Here is a 19,932-nt window from a genome sequence, read left to right as displayed (position 1 = left end):
TCCCCAGAGCCGAGCTGTGGCTCTGCACTGTGGATGTCCCCATGCCATTGCAGGGACACAATGTGCCAGGCTCCCTGGGAGGACATCAGCAGCATGAGAGCATCCTGCTGGGGTGAAACCAGTCCAGGATCCCTGCCCTGCATGGCCCCACTGGGGCCAGCTACACCGTGGTCCCAAAGACCCCTCGCCAGGTCACCAAGACTAGGATTTGCCATCTATTGCTTCCCTATGAGGGTGCTGAGGCGCTGGCACAGGGTGCCCAGAGAAGCTGTGGCTGCCCCATCCCTGGCAGTGTTCAAGGCCAGGTTGGACACAGGGGCTTGGAGCAAGCTGCTCTAGTGGAAGGTGTCCCTGCCCGTGGCAGGGGTTGGAGCTGGGTGAGCTTTAAGGTCCCTTCAACCCAAACCAGGTTGGGGTTCTGTGACTCTATAACCTAAAGCACCTCCACTTCCCCTCCCAGCCCTCTGACCTGCCAACAACTCCCCCCGCACCCCTTCTCCAGCCCAGCCATCTCTGCAATTCATGGGGCTCCTGCAGGAACTGGGATCTCAGCCCAATCCAGGGGGGGGAAAGGGGTGAGTGCGGCAGCTCCCCCTCCCCATCTCATTAATTCCCACCAGCTGATGTGATAAGGAGCAGCAGAGCCGCAAGCTGCCGCTCCTCACACATGGGGGGACTGTCCCTGCTCCCATCACACCCCTTCCAAGTGAGAGACAGCCCTGTCCCCGCTGCCTGCATCCTCGCCTTGGCCAGCACGCAGCATGAATGCATCGAACACCGCACAGGGCCGTGGCTACAAGGGGTTAAAAGCCACCCTGCATCACTTCAGAGCCTGCAGAGCAAACCCTGCGTGCATCCCGCTGACCTCCTGGGGTTGAGCAAGGAGCTCCAGCCCATCAACATCCCCGCGGGCTTCTCAAAGCCGCTGCCTGCAAATCCCCTCCGACACGTGGCTTTGCCTCCAAACTCCATAATGGGGGGCTGGTGTGTCCTAAACCCTCTCCCTTGTCTCTCCCAAGGCTGATGGTGGTGGGCTTGGCAGCGTGGAGGTGACCTGCTGCCGTGGGGGATGCGAGCCCAAACGTGAGGACTGCGTTCAGGATGGAAACCTGAGAGCTCTGACCAGCAACAGCTTGGAAAACACACTGAAAGCAGGTTTTTTCCCCCCTTATTTCTTTGCTGTCAGCTCAGAAACTAGCTGGAGCTCGGGGTGGGTGCTGGGGACAGGCTCTGCATCCGTGACAGCCAGAAAGAGGGACCGAAGGAGCAGGCACACAAAGTGGGGGAGGATTCCCTGACCTGCTCCGTGGATGGATCTCAATCCCACCCTGGCTCCAGCTCCATGGCAATTATCCCCCCGCCCAGCAATGCTGATGGAGAGGGGAAATTACAGGCTTTCTTGACCTGACGTGGGATGATGGCTGTCAGGTCAACCCCCACGGGCACAGACGCTCCCCGGTAACAGCCACAGCGGCTCCACACTCTACCCCAGCACCCCCTGAGCCCCCAAAAGCACAGGGCAGCCTTTCCCTGTGCCTTCCCAAGGCTTTGCCAGAGAGGCAGGGAAAAGTGTGTGGGGAGGGGCTATGGTTTTGCCTCATCCTGGCATTGGCAAAGAGGGGAAATACAGGATGGAGCTGGGGGAAAGAGGATGAAAGCACAGACTTGGGTAGAAGGCCCCTTCCAAGAGGCAGGATGCTGGATATACAGGCAGGAAGCATGCACAGGAGTGCAGGCAGGGATGCTCTCCCTGGAGACCCATCTCTCCTTCCATAGAAGCATCTGTTCAGGCTCCAGCTTTGGAATTTTAGTGAGTATTTGTATCCCAATTACTCCCTAAAATCCCAATCCAGAGGTATTCCAGCTGGCTGAGTGGGGAAACAGCCCTGTTTTGGATTGCTTGCACACATCTGAGCTGGCTGATGGAACCCAGAACCTAAGCTGTGATGCTTATTTACAGCTCCAGCTCGTTATTCTGGGACAATTTTCCCTATTTTCTTCCACATTCCAGATACCAGACACAGGTTTCTTAGCACACACCTTCATACCCACCACTCATATTCACATCTCCCTGGAAAACAAGGTTTTACCGCTGCAATGGTTACAGCATGACAATTAGTGAGGGGTTTTGATGGAAAATGAATGAGCCTAAAGCTAAGTAAAGCTCAGCAGAACAAAACAGTTTAAATATAGCAGGCACGAACAATGCCAGGCTTTGTAGGCAACTGGTACCCGAAACCTGCAGCAAGGCTGTGATTAACTGCTGAAATAAACCCCAGTCGCTATTAAAGCCAGGAGGAAACTCAGTATTCCTTCCAGAAAGGAGGTGCCAGGTAGAGCCTACGCTTGTTTTGCAGCTTTTACTCAGCTGGAAGAACAACTTCTCCATCCCTGCGAAGCCAAGGGCTCTTAGCCAGGAGTTTGCAACCTGTTGTTTGTGGAGGTAGAGTCAAAACACAGTTCCCTTATTCCTGAGGGTCTCAGCCTGGGTCTCACCATAGGTTTGAGGTCTATTGGAGCATTCCCTGAGCATTGCATGCTGATCCCACACAGCACCTTAACCCCAAGCCACCCCTTAAAGCATCCTCGATGCTGATTATTCATTATCCAGCCTGCGATGTTGTGGGGAGGTTGATTAACGGGGCTGCCGGAGCTGCCATCATCCTAATTTGTTTTCCTATCAACTCTTTATCATCAGGACCGAAGCATCGGGGCCCAGACAGCTCCTCTACAGCAGCGCTCAGCCAAGATTAAATTGCTTCTGGCTGCGAGCTGACAAGACATAAATAGCCTCAAGAGCCCTGCGTTTAGTTTGGGGAGGACAGCCCGGGCCGGGAGCCAGCAGGGACCTCCAGGCACGGTCCTGCAGGGCTCCTCCGTCGCAGCTTCACCCCTGCCCGCAGCAGGAGGTTCTCCTCCAGGTTTCATTCCTTATGTTCATTGAGCACAAGACCAGAGGCTCCTTGGGATGATGCACCACTGCTACGCAGGAGAAAACACTGGTCCCTGCCCTGCCATGGAAGAGTTAGGACCCTCCTGGCTCTCCATAGAGAGCCCCACAAGCCTCCTAAAGCCAGGAGTGATGCTGCTGTTGCGGGAGGAGGGATCTGCTCCTCTATGGTGGGAGCATTCACAGCCCCGAGCTCCTCCCTGCCCCTGGCAATTTATGAGCTGCTGTTGGGAACGTGTCAGCTTTATCCTCCTCCTGAGACTTCATAAAATAATAGTAGGCTCCATAAGCGAAGATGGACTGGGGCTGGTGTGAGTTTTCCTGTGTGATGTCTCCCCAGGCTCCTTTTAAGCCTCCTTATGGCAGCTAAACACCGGCAAGCTGCTTCCCCTCCCTTGGCAGCCGAGAGGATGGGACATAAAGTGCCACTTGGCTTTAAACAAGCAGCAGGATGAGGCCATAGGTTACACCTCCAGCACCATGGGACATCCAAACACAAGGTAGGGCCGGAGCACAGCCAGGACATCCCAGAGCCAGGCCAGCCTGAGGATGCTGCATCTTCAGGTGTCCCTTGGCACATCCTAACTGATCCAGCCACCTTTCAGGGCTGCACCTCAGGGCTCTGGGATGTAAGAGGACACCACAGAGCATCTCCTGATAACAGGGGCGAGCAGCCTATCGTGGCTCTATCACAACAGCGAGCAAGAGCGCACCTCCAGGCACAGGGAACTGGGACAGGGAAAGGGATTTTACACATCATCAGGCAGCAAAATGGGATGAAATGTGGGTTTACAGCAAGGACGCGGTGGCTGGTGGGTGAGCAGATGCAGCTGCTTTGCCCAGACTCACCTTCTCCCAACATGCTGCGTGAGGGACAATTGAGCACCCGGAATTCCTGGCTTCTAGGGGTGGGAGATGCATTGCTCCATGCCCTGCTATCCCCATGTCCCGTGTCAGTCCCACAAGCCCAGTGTGTCAGGGTGCAATGTAACATCCCACATCCGTATGGGTTTGCACCCCCTTCGAGCATCACGGCTCCTCGGCTGTCTGCCCCGCTCTCCAAAGCAACCGGAGCCTGGGTGCTAATCAGATTTGAGGCTGTGAAATCTCATTTGAGGCTCTATTAATGCAGAGCTGGCATGACACAGGCCCCGGCCTGTCTCCAATGAGCAAAACAAGGAAAGCAATCTAGCTGGGAAAAATGCATCTCCCGGAACAAGCTCGGGGGAGCCGGCCCAACGCAATTACAGTTAAAAGGAAGATTAAAACAGTATCAGCACTCTTCTTCCTCCGACCCCTGCTCCCACCCCGGGGAGAGAAGCGCTGAGCTGCACTGATGGGCATCCCCAGCACCGCGGTTCCTCAAGCAGGGACGTGGTTGCAGTGGGATGCAAGCCCTTCAAAGCAAGCGGCTTTTGCACAATGCAGCGGTGGAAGGGTCACGGGCTCATCCATGGTTTCTCGTCCTGATGGGTCCAGGTGCTTCTTTCCCTCTGAGGTTTCGCTCCCTGGTGCCTCGGAGCTGCTTGGTGTGGGATGAGAGGAGAGCACAGCCCCCTGCAATGACACCTACCCCTGATGGAGAAGCCCTTGCCCTTGCGAAGTAGCCTCTAGGATGACACAGAGGTGGGTACCCAAGGAACAGCCATCAGCTTCCCGAGTGACAGGAGCCGGCACGCACAGGGTTTCTAGGAGCTAGCGAGCTTATTCTCCCCCCTGCAAAGGCTCTAGACTGACACAAAACACAGCCCTAAGATAAACAACCATATGGTTGGAGAACTTCAGCTCCTCAATGGCCCGAGGCAGCCCGAGCTCAACCCAATTGTATTACAAGGGGTATTTCCCAACACCTTCCTGCAGCAGGTTCAAATCATCCTCCGAGGAAAAACACCCCGGGTGCTTAAAGCCCTTTTGTAGATCCTCAGCAAAACAAAAGCGAGAGGAAGAAAAGCAATGCAGGAAAACAAACACTGTTTTATTCATCCTTTCATCCTGCCAGCCTCAGCCCGCTCCAGTAACCCCCATTGCTGCGGGCAGACACCGCTGCTCCGCTCCCATTTCCCAGCCAGCTGCAGGGATGGGGGGGGATTTTTCCCTTGGATTCAGGCTGAGCTTGATATATTCTTATTATTCTTATTTTTAAGCAAGTTGTTTCCTCGAGGGGACCCTGCGGGAGCTCATTAGAGATCACAGGGTGGTTTTAGAGCGCTGGGAGGAAGGATGCTCTCCCCCATCGGCACACAGGGATGCAGACTCCGAGCCCGTTTCCCCCGGGAGCATCATTGCCGCCGGCCGGGAATCCCTTTGGGCTAAAAATTGCCAAATTCATTTTCCTTCCATTTATGTAGAAAACTCCCAATTCACCTGTCAAATAATTAAATGGGCCAGCAGCCCAGCACCACCTCGTCTGCTCCATCAGGAGAGTTCTACACTTTCTATATTTATCAGCAGCATCAGTGCAATTTCCTCCCCCCTACCTCTTAAAACGGAGCAATTTTCTCTTTTTATCCCCATTTGCTTTTCTCATCAAGGCGGTTATTTGACACTTAAAGCGACATGATGACTGAAATTGAAGGAATTAGAGCTAGCAACCGCTCTGCCTGCCTGCGTTTCCTTTGAGCACCCAAAGAGTTAGGGATAAGCAAATGGAGCAGCAGCTTGGGAAACCTCTTGAGGATCTGGCTTCTCCATTTTAGCTAAGAAAACATGAATTGCCACCCTGCACTCGTCCATTTCCATGCCAGATCTCCACCGGGGCAGGGAGAAGCATGTGGAGAACAGGACGTTTGGACCAAGCAGCCTCAGGTCCTCAGTGTTATTTAGGGAACATCATTTCCTTTCAATACATCACTAAAACCATTCATTCTCACACTCCCAAAAGTCATCTTTCAGCAAATCAAAGCTCTGCAAGCAGCACCCCAAAGCCGTTTGCTTCAGGCCGCCTTTACCCTGGTCCCTCTGGCACAGGAATGATGCAGGGATGCGGAGGAAGGCAAAGTCCCCGATGAACCCGTCAAGGCACGCTCCTCCCCAGGCTGACAGCTTTTCAAAGCCCTACAAATTGCTCACCAGAGCAGCGTTATTCATCTCTGCCACATCCTGGGGCGAGCCCTGTCAGCAAAGTTTGTTTTTCAGCCTCATTGGGCTTTCAGTGAGTGGAGGCAGGCCCAGCCCCTCACCCTGTTGTCAGGGCTGGACCCTTTCCACCCTGCCTGTGATGGCTGCTGTCACTGGGATGAGTGATGGATGAGCTGGCCAGGCGACACGTGCCATCCATCACCCGCTAACAGAGACCTCTGCCCCAGCTCTGCTCCCTGGTAATGGGAGGACAGAAGCTTTTATCCACCATCATCACTCAGTGAGATGGGGCACATGGTGAGGGCAGCTGCATCCAGCACAAGCATCCTTGCCCTGCCTTGCAGCCCTGCTGCCCCCATCACTGCAGAGAGGATCATGGAATGGTTTGGGTTGGAAAGGAACTTAAAATCACCCAGTTCCAACCCCTGCCGTATGCAGGGACCCCTTCCACTAGAGCAGCTTGCTCCAAGCCCTGTCCAGCCTGGCCTTGAGCCCTGCCATGGACACAAACTCAATGTCTCACACCCAAACCAGCCCCTCGGCAGAGCCAGATGGTTGAGCCAGGCTTGAATGGGGTCTGGGTTGGGTTTGAAGCAGTCAGCAGGCCCCAGGGCTGCGCTCTGCTCCCCACCAAAAGGCAGTGGAGCCGGCAAGTGAACTCAGTTCACAGCCTGTCATCCACATCTGGATGGGGAAAGGGTTCCTGGGATCCCCTCTGCAGGCAATAAGGAGGCTCCAGCTTGAACCCACCCCAAAAAGGGGCCAAGCAGTGCAGCTGTGGCTCAGACCCTTCCAGATCCCTGTGCCTGAAGTACAGTCACTGCTTTGCTTTCTGTATCCTGCTTACAGAAACAAAGGGACGGTTTTTGCTCATCCCTGGGATTTATGTTACACCACACACGCTTTCCTAGGGAAACCCTTTAGCTTCATGGGGAATCCAAAGGGATGAAACAAAGCACAATCAGGCCCAGGGGTGGGTTTGGTCCCATTTTTCAGACCTATCGAAGCTCCACAAGTCACAGTCAGCCTTGCATGGCATGGATGGGATGGGGTGGGCTGACCACGGGAAGCACCAGCTTCCCGATACCCCGCTGCTCTTCCAGGCTGGGAAACAAGCTGTGTGCAAACCCATTTGTTTGCTGCGATTCCTTGTACCCCGACAGCAGCAGATTGCTGTGTTGGGATGGGTGCCTCGCTGCCAGCTGGTCCAGGGAGACTGGAAACAAACCAGCTTGCAACCAAGCCCAAGTGCCAAGGAGATCTCCCAGAGCTGGCTCCCTATCCCCAGCTCCACATGGACCTGCTGCCTGTGAAACGGGAGCAGTTCCCAGGGGAAGGAACGGACTTCTGCTGACCTGGGGGCTGATTCCCCGTAACTGAGTCCTGTGCTCTGCTGCCAGGACCCCAAGGGTCCTGGTGAGCCCAGTCCCAGCCTCCATCCCTGCCAGGCTGGGGGGGGGCGAAGTGTTTTGGGTTGGAAGGGACCTTAAAGCTCATCCAGCTCCAACCCCTGCCACAGGCAGGGACACCTTCCACTGGAGCAGCTTGCTCCAAGCCCCTGTGTCCAACCTGGCCTTGAGCACTGCCAGGGATGGGGCAGCCACAGCTTCTCTGGGCACCCTGTGCCAGCGCCTCAGCACCCTCACAGGGAAGAGCTTCTGCCTAAGAGCTCATCTCAGTCTCCCCTCTGGCAGGTTCAAGCCATTCCCCTTGGCCTGGCCCTACAGGGCAGTATCCCTGGGGCTGACGGCTCAACACAGTGACTGAGAGATCATCCATGGCACACAATGGATCTGCTGGTGCCGTGACCAGGTTCCGGGACAATGAGGGAGCCGTCTGGCTCCACAACACACACAAGGCATTTGAAGAGCCAACAGAGCCTCCTGCTTCGTGCCTCGGAATACATTATCCACAGGTTGCGGGGAGATGAGAAAAATCGTTATCCCTGTGACTTGGCCTTTCATGTGGAGCTCAGCACCCATCCATCACCCCCACTGCCCTGCAGATGAGATGCTCAGCACACAGGCAGCATCAAGGAGCTGGTTTCCCGCTGGGATGCGCCCTCATGTCTTTGCCATTGGGGAAAGCAAAACAGATGGATGCAATACACGGATACTCATCCAAGCAGCAGCCCTGCTGTCAGGGACCCCTCGCTCCTCTGAAGTTGCTCCTCAGCATCACTGACTCCCCAAACCATTGATCACACAAGTCCTGCCTGAATTCAGGACGCTTTTTAGGCTTTCGAATTTCAGCTTAGGGCTCATCTTCAGTGTGTGCTGCGGGCTCAACACATGATGCTTTGAGATGCAGGTTTGGACCACCAAGAACTAAACCAGCTCCGGACTGACAAGCAGCTCCTATAACTTCAACTCGCCCTGGACTGCAGCATCCCAGGAGTGCTTTAGGAGATTAAAACCCCCTCCCAGCTCCACCTGGTCCACCCCTTTCCCCATAACCGCCCTCCAACCCATTTTCCATCACTCCAGCCCCCAGTGGGCCCGGGAGCCAGCAGCCCCCCTGCTGCTCTGCTTTTAATTCCTAAATAAACCCCATCCTGGCACATACTTGCTGGGTGACATCAGCAGCAGGTGATTTATCGCATTCCCTCCGGGGGCCCAGCAGCACAATTGCATTTGCTAATGCCTCCTCCTCGCCTTGACGCCCCTGGCGCGGCTCCGCATCCCGCTCCGCATCTCAGCCGATTGCCATCGATTTCAGCAGCTCCAAAGAGTTTCCGTCTAGACGTTTGCTGAGCAAACTCAATCAGGTCTCGCTAATCAGCCTTTCTGGGCAGTAAATCTGCAGCTGATCAGGGCAGGGATAGCACATCCAAGTGCTGGGAAGGGCGAGGAGTTGCTCCAGGGGCCGGAGATGCTCAGCACCCTGCCTGCGGCACAAGGAGCAGGCAGCTGCCCTGGAGAGCAGCTCAGCAGGGCTGGAGCGCTCCCATGTGAAACACATGGACCAAGTGCCCCAGAGGCATCAGCAACACGTTTATCTTGTGCAAGGGATGGAGCTGAGGCATGAAGGTGCCCTGCACTGCAGCAGCAGGGTACCCTGCAGGGGAGAGGGATGTCAAGCTAAGTTTTACCCCTCAACCCTACCAATGCAGTCACCAGGACCAAGAAGCACACTGAGGACATCCTTGTGATAGGAGCCACCACCTGTGGAGACCCTTGTCACGTCACCACAGGACCCCTTAGCTCCGTGCTCAGTAAGGGCCACCAGCCCCATCCCTGGGGCAGCAGCATTTGCTGCAGGAGACCTTGCCATCGAGCCCACCATGCCCACTGGAAAACATGGGGCACTCCCTGGAAGGGGAAGAGAGCCCAGAGGATGCCTAGGGAGGGTTCATAAGATCAAGCCCATCTCCGGTGCTGTAATCCAGCTTCCCCAAGCAATGTTTTCACAGGTGTATGAGACACTTCAGAGCAGCGTGGACAACGCCTTCATCAGTGGACCTGTTATTCTTACAGCGAGATGCAGGAAACGGAGCCCCTGGGGTAAGGGTTGTCTTATTTTCCTTTATTTAGTCAGCTTTTAACGTAACTAAGGGGCAAGAAATACAGATTATGTCAGCCCTGCCCTATGGCTTCTAGAACTTCTAAACTCCAAGGTTTTAGGAGTCTACGTTGGAGCTGCAAGATGAAATACTTAACATAAGTCAACCCCAGATGCCAGGAAAACTGCTTCTAGGTGACACCATCCCTTGCCCGGGGACAGCAGCAATGCCTTTTGGTATTAGAAGGGCAAGGTTTGGTGTCTCATTTCCCCATCTCCACAGCCAGGCTAGGGATGCAATGGCCTGGGAGCAGGAGCAGCACTGGTACCCACGCTGAGCAGGGAAAGGGTGGAGGTGGCCTTGTCCCCTTGCACCCCAGGCTCTAATGGGAAGCTACTCTGAGTAATAGCACCACATCCTATTCAGGATGGTGTCTTCTCCACCGGCTGCACTCACCTGCACTGGAGAAGAGGCCAGATCCGGGCTGGAGCCTGGCGAGGAGAGGTGGAAGCTGCTGCAGCTCAGTGCAGCGGGCACAGCCACCGAGGAAGAGGAGGAGGAAGAGGAAGGATGCTCATCTGCTGAGCCACTCGGGAGCTCTGGGGAGGAGCCAAGTGCAGGGCCAGCCTGCAGCCTCTGTGGGTAAGAGGAAGGACTTGGAGACCCAGCTCTGTGCTCCAGCATCCCTTTTCCCAGTCCTGCCCATAGCATCCCCCCCATACCCCAGACACACTCCTCTGCATCCCAGCTCCATCCTCTAACATGTGGGCTTAGGAATGCACCCTTCAAGGGGAAATCTTTTCCTTGCCACCAAAACAGCCATAACCACCCCAAAACCATTTATTTGAGACTTAGAGACCCCGTGATCCCTAGGGATTGCTGCTCCACAGCCCCAGCTGTCTCAGGAAGAGGGGAGAAACCCCCCAAACCTATTCTTATTAAAAAATGAGCTTATTAATGAATCTCTCAGCAGCCCAGCCCTCCCTCCATCCTTCATAGAGAGCTCCCACCCACTCCCAGCTGCCTCTGATGGGGACTGGCTGCTTGCAGCCCTTAAAAGTGGGGGATAGAGGAGGCTACAGTGATGCTGTGGGGTGCATCTCCCTTGGGGTAGGAGGTCTCTGTTGGAGGGGGCTGCCCTGCACCAGCTGGGAAGGTGAGGGTGATTCAGAAGGCTTGGAGGTTCTGGTCCTGCTGTGGGTGAGGTCTGGCATAAGCTGTAGGCCTTATCTTTAGTAGGGGATGGTTAACGCTGTGTGGCAAGAAGCTGGGGTGGGCAGAGCCAGGTGAGTACCCCATAAAGGCTCTTTTCCTACAGCTCTGAGCATGGTTTGACTGCAGGATCCACCTTCCTGGCATTGCTTGTGTGATTGTTGTCCCACCAAGACCTTGCCTGTACCTTGAACTTATCCCACCTTGCTCCTGCCCTGGATAAAGATGCTCCCTAACTATGGTTGTAGGCAGGGGGCAGGCATCAGGTTTCTACCCAGAGGAATGAGAGAGGGGAAACTGAGGTAGGGGAGTGCTCTTTACCAAAGACACTCCTGGAGGCTATGGAGATCTCTCTCTTTGTGCTTCCTACTCCAATTGGTGCCTATGTGGAGCCATCTAGCTACCCTAGGGCTAAATCCTGTCCAAACCAGCCTGGTCTGCTCTTGTTTACCTGGAGCATGGTATCTCCAGCCCCCAAATCCATGCCCCCCTACCTGTGGGGAGAAGGCATGACCTTCAGTGGGCAGCGAGTGATAAGCAGACTCTGGTGTATGGAGCAAGCGGCTGGATGCAGGGATGTCCAGGGCTGAGGATGCTGCTGCTGGGCTTGCTGCTTGCTGGTCCTCCTGGGTGCTGGGGGACAGTGAGGTGGGTACCACCGGCGCAGCGGGTGCGCGGTGCTCGTGCAGGGATGCGGTGAAGGCCATGCGGCCGCAGTGCATCGCCGGCTGCTCGCTGCCCACCCGCAGCAGAGCCATCACCGCGCTGTAGCGGTACCAGTCCTCGTCCCGCCCGGCAGAGAGCTTCATGTGGGGCTGGTTGGGCCGGGGGTAGATGGCAAAGAAGGCTTCACCCACCTGCCTGCTCCTGCCCGGCCCCTCTGCCCTCCGGGGGATGCGCAGGGCTTCGATGTGGAGCCGCACGTCGTGGTTCTCGTCGTTCTTGCAGAAACCTGCCAGGACCAGCATGGGGTGAGGCTTCCTCAGGCAGCTCCTGGCCCCAGGAGCATCCCCTGGGCTTGTCCATCAGCAGCACTGGTTATCCCTGCCCTGTGAGCACACCCAAGGGGGTATCCAGCCTGGATCTTAAGGTCCTTTCCAACCCTAACTATTCTATGATGTGTCTACATCTTGGGTGGGGAATGTTTGCATCATTGGGGTGTTGGTCCCACTCTGCAAGCTGGAGCTGCCCCATCCACCCCACTAAGCTCAGGCAGTTTTGATTGGGTGCCAGCTCAGGGTTGTGGTACAGGGGGGTTGTAAGCCTGAGACAAGCTGTGCTTGCTATAGTAACTGTAAGGCTCAGGGGGGACCTGATCGATCCCTTCAACTGCCTGACAGGAGGATGGAGCCAGGAGGGGCTGGGCTCTGCTCCCAAGGAACAAGGGATGGGACAAGAGGAACCGGCCTCAAGCTGCACCAGGGCAGGTTTAGATGGAGCTGAGGAACAATTCCTGCCCCAGAGGGTGCTCAGGCATTGGAACAGGCTGCCCAGGGCAGGGCTGCAGTCACCGTCCCTGCAAGTGTTCACACAGCGTGGAGACGAGGCCTCGGTGCCGTGGGTCAGTGGTGGCCTTGGCAGTGCTGGGGAACGGTTGGACTGGAGGAGCTGAAAGGGCTTTTCCAAACCTGGTTGATTTTATGATTGGATGCTGCAGAGCCATGCTCCTGTGCCACCTCCCCTGCCAGGAACCCCCATGGCACCCAGCCCCTTACCTCTGGGCAGGGTGAAGGTGAATTTCCTCCTCTGGAAGCAGTAGAGCTGGTGGAGGTCCCTCTGCTCGATGGTGTCGGTGGTGCTGGTGCTGCCCTGGGTGACCTCCCCGCTGTTGACACGGAGCTGGATGCCAGCGCTGGAGCCCTGCAGCAGGGGGTTCTCCACCGTGAGCCTCAGGGCATAGCGGCCCCGCTGGTTAAACTGGGCGCTGAGCACCTCAAACTCGAAGTCCAGGGTCTTCTCCTCAGCCTTCAGCCGGGAGCGCTGCAGGGGCAGGGGGACGTGAGGCTCCCTTGCCCTGCCCAGCATGGGGATGGAGGTGGGATCTGGATGTAAACCCTCCTCGTTAGCAGTGATCCTGCAGGTCTCTGCCCCAGAGCAAGCCCCTGGGGTGGGTTTCTGAGCCAAGCTGGCTTTGCTGCTGCTCTTCCCTTCTTCCCAGCAGGGAAAGCGCCTGGGGGTGCTCCTGGGTACGTGTTGGCTTCACATCCCTGCAGGCAGCTTTCAAAGGCAGCAAGAGAAGGGAAGAGATCCCTGTCCTTGAAAAAGCATCCTTTGGTGCCACGGGGAGATGCTGAGAGCTTTGCTGCCCCTGGGCAATGGCAGGCACAAGGGCTTGCAACTCCAGTTTGTTTGTTGGGGATCCAGGTAACAGGATGTAAAGCAGTGGCTGCCTTCCAGCAAACAACCTGGGATATCCAGGGTGATGCTGAGCAGCGCAACACACGTGGGTGTGCATACAGGGTGTGCTGGTAGGTGCGTGCATCCTTGCAGAGGGGAATCAATGGCTCCTTGAGCCCTTTTCCCTGTGAAGCTCACCACAAAAGGTGTTTGCTGGATGTTGCAGAGCCTTTGGGAGATGCTGGTGTTGAGGATGGTGCAAGCCAAGCAGGTTGCTTCCATGTGGTGTTGAATCCGGTGGGACAGTCCTGCTCCTCCTGCACCCCTGGGCTGTTTGCTGACCTCCTGCTGATGGGACGGGGCAGCCAAGCCTGCACTGGTGCTCTGGGGTTTGTCTTTGGGGCAAGTGTGCCTTTGCTGGTGGCACAGGGTCAGGTAAGCCAAGGGAGAGGCATGGGGTGAGCCTATGGAGCTGTGCTTGGCTGTTAGATCAGCTTCCCAAAGGGATCGGGGCATTCAGCCACCTAATCCTAACCCCTGCTCACTTTGCAGACAAGCCCAGAGCAGAAGTTGCCCAATGGCTCGAAGCATCTACACAACAAGCAGATGCAATGGCTCTTTACAAGCACAGCTCAGACGTGCATTTGCAGCCCTGCTGGGCTTTGGGCACGAAGGGATTGACCCAGTGCTGGGATCTTGCTGCTGCAGTGAGGGCTGGGGATGGCTGAAGGGAAACTGAGGCTGGTGGGTGCCTGAATGTGTGTCTGGAGCCTTCCAGGGGTGATGCCCTTCATCAGAGCTGGCTGCAAAGAGGTTTTGCTTTCCTCCATCTCAGCAGTGCATGGGCTGCTCTTTCCCACATGGGTGCATGTTTCCTGCTGGTGCAGCTGGAGCTGAGCTCCTTCGCCTGCTGAACCAGCTGAGCATGTGGACCTCAGTCCCACCATGGGTATCTGGGGACTGACATCAAGGGGCCGAGGGTCTGGGGTGGGCAGGAGCTGGAACAGCACAGCCTGATCCTCACCAGGAGCCCCTGGCCCTGTCAGATCTCATTCCTCCATCACCGCTGGGAATAGCGCGTTCCCACAGCTTTCGGGATGCTCCCAGTGAACCGTGAGCCGGAGCCGGGGTAGCAGATGGCCCTTCTCTGAGACAGCTCTGTATAAAACCCACATTCCAGTCTCTTCACGCTGGTGCAAGCTTGAAACAACAACATTATCCTCGGGGAGAGGGCTGGGGGATACACCGAGCACCTGAGGCCACGGGGCATAAGGCTTTGGCTATGGGAGAAGCCCAGGGGCCTTGTGAGGCATTCAAGACCTGTCTCAAAATCACTGCTTCCAAGGAGCCCTTTGGTAGGGCGCAGGATGGACCCAGTAAAAACAAATCCTGGTCTCCCACACCTCCATGGTGCTTCCAAGGAGGCTGGTTGGACCTTCTGGAGCTTCCTCAGCTTCTATTTGGGAAGGAAAAATACAGGCTGTGGTACCAAACACAACCTTGGCTGATGCATTTGCTGTGGTGAAGATGCTGCGGAGGTCAGGATGAGGACAGGAGGGAAATGGGTCCTAATCCAGGGGGGTTGGGGCACTGATCCCCAGTGGGTTTAAAGCAGGAGGAAATGGTGCTGTGTGTGGTGCTAAGCATGAGCTGGTGCAATGGGGAAGGGAGGGGGAGTCATTCCCCTGCCAGTCAAGCCTGTCGGGAAGTATACTGGTGTCTCTGGGGTGCATGGATGTGCTGATGGCTGGGTTGCTTCCTTGTGAATGCTGCGAGCATAAATGCTTTTAGCTCTGTTGGAGGACTTGGTGGTTCCTTCCCTTGATGGCTGGAGACCGCTCAGTGCTCCCAGAGCAGAGCTGTGCTGGGTCAAGGTGGTTTCTCCCCATCGAGAGCTCAGGGTTAGCTTGAATTGTGCGTGTGTGTGATGCTGCTCTGAGCCGTTTCACCTACAAAACCCTGGGCATCCGGGCTGTTAGTTACATTTGGGGATGCCCCTGCTGTGCAGAATGCCTTCTGAAGGGACTTGCTCCATCCCTCCCTTTGCACCCCAAACTGTAGTGGGGACCCTGTGCCGCTTCCATGGGGCACAGCAGCAGGAATTACTGTGATCATGTTGGTGCCTGTGTGAAGGATCTCCAGCTCCCAAATGCTTCTGAATGTTTCCTCTGCCTCAATTAAAACCCTGCAGGCTCTAATGCGGGCAAATGGGAGCTATTTCAGCCTTAACTAGCAGGCTTAATTTCCTTGTGCAAACACATTACAGAGCCACCGCTAACGACAGCATCATCAAAGGCTCATTTGCCCGTCATCCGATCTCAGGCACAGTTCATTCATGCAGCATTTCCCCAGCTGTACCAAAGGTGGATGTGCAGCAGGTCTGGAGGTGCCACCTCCATCGTCTTAACATGGCAAACCTGGGGCTGAGACCTTCCCAAAACTAAATCCCAGTTCCCATGGCTCTGTTGGGAGTGAAGTTGCTTCCTAGGACAGTGTGAAGTCTGCTTTTGGCAAACTGGATGTAAAGTGAAAGGTGGCCTTCGGCTGGGGCCCTGTCTGGTCAGCTCTATGTCTGGGTTTGGAAAGCTGTGTAATGGTGACAAGACCTGCATGGTTTGGCCAAAAATGGGTTCCTCAATGTAAAAGCCCTTCCCTTTATGGAAGGGTCCCCATTGGCACAGTGAGAGGCTGTGATTTGCTCCTGAATCTCAATGCTCCAGCACCTTACCCACTGTTACAGGGCAAAACAGGCTCAGGACATCAGTGCATGGAAGGAGATACTTCTCCATCAGCAGAAAAGGGATCTGGGAGACAGCTTATGATGTAGGGAAGAGGCCAAGGATGTATGTGGTGAGGAGCTCTGCAGCCTTCAGGTGCTGCTTAGGGTTGGCAGAGGTGTTGGGAGCAGGAAACCCATCCTATGTCCATAGCTACCCAGCACAAGCAGCACCAACTCTTCTTTCTAAACCTTTCCCCAATCCCTCAGCTTTCCCAGGAAGCAATCCCAGGGAAGGGAGTTAAAAACACCCCAACCAACCAAGCCTGCAGGTCAGTTTGTTCAGCATTGCCACAAGGTTTTGGCTAAAAATTAAGCTAAATCTTCAACCTGGATTAATTTTCCTCTGCTGCGCTTGCTGTCACATGTATGTCACTTACATGTCACATGCTGTGTGTGTGTTTGTCCAGATTATAGCCTTTGCTTGTAAACTGCTGTCTCCTGCACTGAGTGTAGCTGGTGGGAAGGATGTGTTGGCCAAGGAGAAGATGGATAAAGACAGTGTGGCAAGGTTACCTGGTCCTCCCAGCTGCCTGCACCCACTCCTGGGGCAAAGCATCCCCCAGAGCATCCCTTTCTCACCTCCTCCAGGCTGTTTCCCACTGCTGTGCGCCCATCACCCTCTGAGCTCTGGGCAGTACCTGGCCATTTCCAAGGGGGATGCTTCGGTGTTGGTGTTCCCCAAGCTTGACCCAACCCCAAACTTCCCTTCCCTGTTCCAAACCCTCCCAAATCACACACAGCCACAGGATTTGGGTGAAGGATCAGGCTCCAGGTCCTACACCCACTCAGAGCTGGCCCTTTGCTTTATCCTAGGAGAAAGCAGCGATGTTTGCATCCCATGGAGGGGGGACGCACAGCAGCATCTCAACCCCTTGGGCTCCCCCCCTAAACCTCAGCCCAGGCTCGGAGGGAGCAGCCACAACCCAGCTGAGCCTGCGGAGAGCTGGGGAAGAAGGGGGCTGGCCCAAGCTGCCTCCTGTGCCGAAAAGCTCTGCCTAATCAAAGGGAGAGCGGAGCACGGGGTTGGTTGCTTTTCGTTTCCTAAACCCCAGGGTGGCCCCCAGCCAAGGCCTCCTGGCGATGGAGGGGATAAAGTTCCCTGAGCCTCGGCAGCCTCCACGCGCTCCCGGTGCGCTGAACTTTGCCTCTAAGCTTGCTTGGCTGCATCCGCGCCTGATGCTTTAGACCCCGCTTAGCGAGGCCACGCTTCTCCTGGGACCCCCATCGGGCCAAGCCTCGGGTGCCCTGCCAGGAGGTGGCTGGTTGGAAGAAGGTAACTTCTTGTTGTTGTCTTTCCTCTTCTCCCCCTCCTTTTCCATCCTTGCAAACTTGGCATCATGAGCCCGTGGGGTTGCTTGCACCAGGTTGGGAATGTGAGCTTCAATCTACAGCAAATGGGGGGGGGGGGGGCAAATCCTGCTCTGGGGCTGCAGGACCCACACCATCCCCAAATCTCAGCCCTGCCCTTAACCTTAAGCAGGGATTTTGCTTCCCTGTTGGGAAGCAATCCGGGGGGGGGGAGGAAGCTTTTCCTGGGGATGCTCGCTCCCCCCAGCATGGCAGGAGGGGAGGTTATGGGGTGCTCTGCCCCTAAGCCTCCCCCCGGAGCTGCTCTCCGTGCCACGGATGGCTTTGTCAGCAGGTTTTGGTGCAGTTCTGCTAACTCCTGACACAGCAGAGGGGCTGTGTGCGCAGCAGGTGCCACTGCCTTTGCTTTAAAATGAAGGGGTGGGGGGGTCTCAGGAGCCTAAAAATAACCTTAAAGAGCCTCCTCGGCTTAGATGTTGAAGCTGCCTTTGCTTTGGAAGGGCAAAAGGGGCTTCTTGGGCTTTGTGGGGAGAGTGTTTGTGATCTCTGTGGGGGATTGATTATCTGCAGGCTCCAGCTTGCAGGGAAAGGGTTTGGGAAGGGCTGGAGCGGCTCCATGGCTGAGGTCGGGGTGCAGGAGGGGTGCAGGGGAGAAGCGGTTTGGAGCGGATGAGAACCGGCTTCACGGAGCTGGGAGCAGGGAGGAAAACGCTGCCGGAGCGGGATGAAAAACTTCCCCCAGCCCTTTCCCTGCCCCGGGCAGGGGCTTTCCCCAGGGGATGGAGGCAGCCGCAGGCTGGGATGCGGTCACCGGCTTCCCGCATCACTCACCAGTGCAGTGAGCTGAGCGCCCTCGGGCCCCGGGGCTGAAGGGTGAGCAGCCGCTTCCCGGAGGTCCCAGGCTCCGGCTGGATGGTCCAGAGAGTGTCTGTGTCTGTGTGTGTGTGTGGGCTCTTTGGCACTTGTGTTTGGGGAAGTTGGGAGCAGCATGGGATCAGCACGCTGGGAAAAGGGCCGCTTTCCCTGCAGGATAATCAAAGGCTGCAGGAAGCTCCGGGCAAGGGCTGGACCTGGCATCTTCGGTGCTTGGAGGGCCCCAAGGTCAGCGGTGGAGGGAAGGGATGGGACCGACTGCCCCCTTGCCCTTCCTGGCTGGGAGGCTGCAAATCTCCTGTTCTCATCTCATTTTGGGGCTAGGGCTCTGAGTGTGGTGGATCTGGGGATGAAGTTGGCTGGCTCAGCTTGTGCTGATGTGACACCAGGCTTTGTATCTCCGAGCATCATCTGGATCTGCTAAACCCACCGTTGAGAATGCCATCTTCCCTTCGATGTCCTCTAAAACATCCCTGTGCTACCTGGCTCTGCTGGGACCAGCGTGGCTCCTGAACGGCAATTGAATTAGAGGAGATCTCACTTAAACAACTTCCCCCCCCCACTCCCTGAGCAGTTTGCAATGAGATCTTTATCACTTTTATTAAAAGCTGTACATAAGGCATCACCATTAGGTTGAATGGGAGGAGGGAAGGGGGGGTCATTCCCTTAGGACTCCCCTATTCTCTTCCCCCCCTTCCCCAGTTTAATTCATAGTGGTGGGATGCAAAAGCTCCCCAGAGTGTGATGGATAGTGGGAAATGAAGAATATGAAGGAGCTTTATTGAAGCCATCAATCTCGGACTCGGCTGCTGCGATCAAAGGCCCGGCCTGTTCCAGCAGAGGTTATGTGGAGGAGCAAAGGGATCTGGTTTCGGGGAAGCCCAGGGCACAGAGGGGTTGCTGATCCCGCTGATCCCACCTGCTTTTCCTTCTCCTTTCCTTCCCTGACACTGGGATTTGCAGGAATAGGGGGGTGTCTCCTCCAGCGCTGCATCAGCCCTGTTGGCCAGGGCAATAACAGACCCACTGGGGACCAGGCCTACATGTCCCCATGTCACAGCATCACTTGTTCAGCCTCGCACTGCGGTGGCTCACCTGATGGTGATGGGTTTCAGCAGATGGGTTGCAGGCTCTGGAGCACCTCCTGATTTCTGCAGACCATTCACAATGGTGACCAAGATGCTGCCACGCTGCTTGGGGGACCACAATGGTGGCTTGGTGACCTAGAGTGGGACAGGATCCATCTCGTGAAGAGGAGTGGGAGGGGATGAAGGACTGAAGGTGGTGCTGGGAATGTGTTGACCTGTCTTGCTCCCATCCCCAGCCAGAGATGGGCAGCAAAGCCCTGGGGGTGTGTATGTGGCTATGAGCAGGGACGTGCTGGAAGGGACCTCGCACACCACCCAGGGAGCTTCTCAGCTTGCTCTCATGATGCTGCTGCCCGGTGCAGATGCAGGCTGTGGCTTGCCTGCAGGGCTCCCGATGGCTGCGTGTACCATGTCCCTGGCTGGGCCTTTCCCTTCTTTCCTTCCTGCTTTTCCTTGCCTTCTGGGTCCTCAAGAGGCTGCAAATCTGGGCACTGGCAATGTGGCATCCACTGGCTTAGCCAGAGGTGGATCATCTCACGTAATGGCAGGACTGGTGGTGGGAGATCTTGCTCTCTGCTGGTTGTCCCTCCTCGGGTGACCCCACAAGAGGGACATAGGCAATTTGGTGGCTTTTGGAGCTGGTCCCTCACCCAGATGCTGCTTGGTGGGGGTAAAACTGCATCCCCAGAAGGAAGGTGTTCACCTTCCTAAACCCCAGCCTCAGCTTCCAGGCCCTGGCAGCCTTTGGTGACCAGTGGGAGGAGGAAGGGGCTTGCAGACTTGTGCTCACTGCCATGAACTTTAC

The 19,932-nt window shown here is 56.0% G+C and overlaps 1 protein-coding gene across 1 annotated transcript in view; it reads right to left on the bottom strand.

Annotated features, from left to right (window-relative positions):
• The window catches only part of CCDC33 (coiled-coil domain containing 33), a 42,704-nt gene extending 29,667 nt beyond the window's left edge, over window positions 1-13,037 (bottom strand). Inside the window, exons 1-3 of the mRNA XM_062612049.1 lie at window positions 12,458-13,037; window positions 11,237-11,694; window positions 9,987-10,166 (exon numbers count right to left, since the gene is read on the bottom strand). Coding sequence (XP_062468033.1) covers window positions 9,987-10,166; window positions 11,237-11,694; window positions 12,458-12,767 — 948 coding nt within the window. The 5' untranslated portion in view covers window positions 12,768-13,037. The remainder of the gene's footprint in view (window positions 1-9,986; window positions 10,167-11,236; window positions 11,695-12,457) is intronic.
• Window positions 13,038-19,932: the final 6,895 nt, after the last annotated feature.

Source organism: Pezoporus occidentalis, unplaced genomic scaffold (assembly GCF_034315485.1).
Source record: "Pezoporus occidentalis ecotype Australia unplaced genomic scaffold, CSIRO_AGI_Poc_V1 ctg159, whole genome shotgun sequence".
In the NCBI taxonomy this organism is placed as follows: domain Eukaryota; kingdom Metazoa; phylum Chordata; class Aves; order Psittaciformes; family Psittacidae; genus Pezoporus; species Pezoporus occidentalis.
Note: the sequence above shows the minus strand (reverse complement) of the source record. Positions and strands in the feature narration are given on the sequence as shown.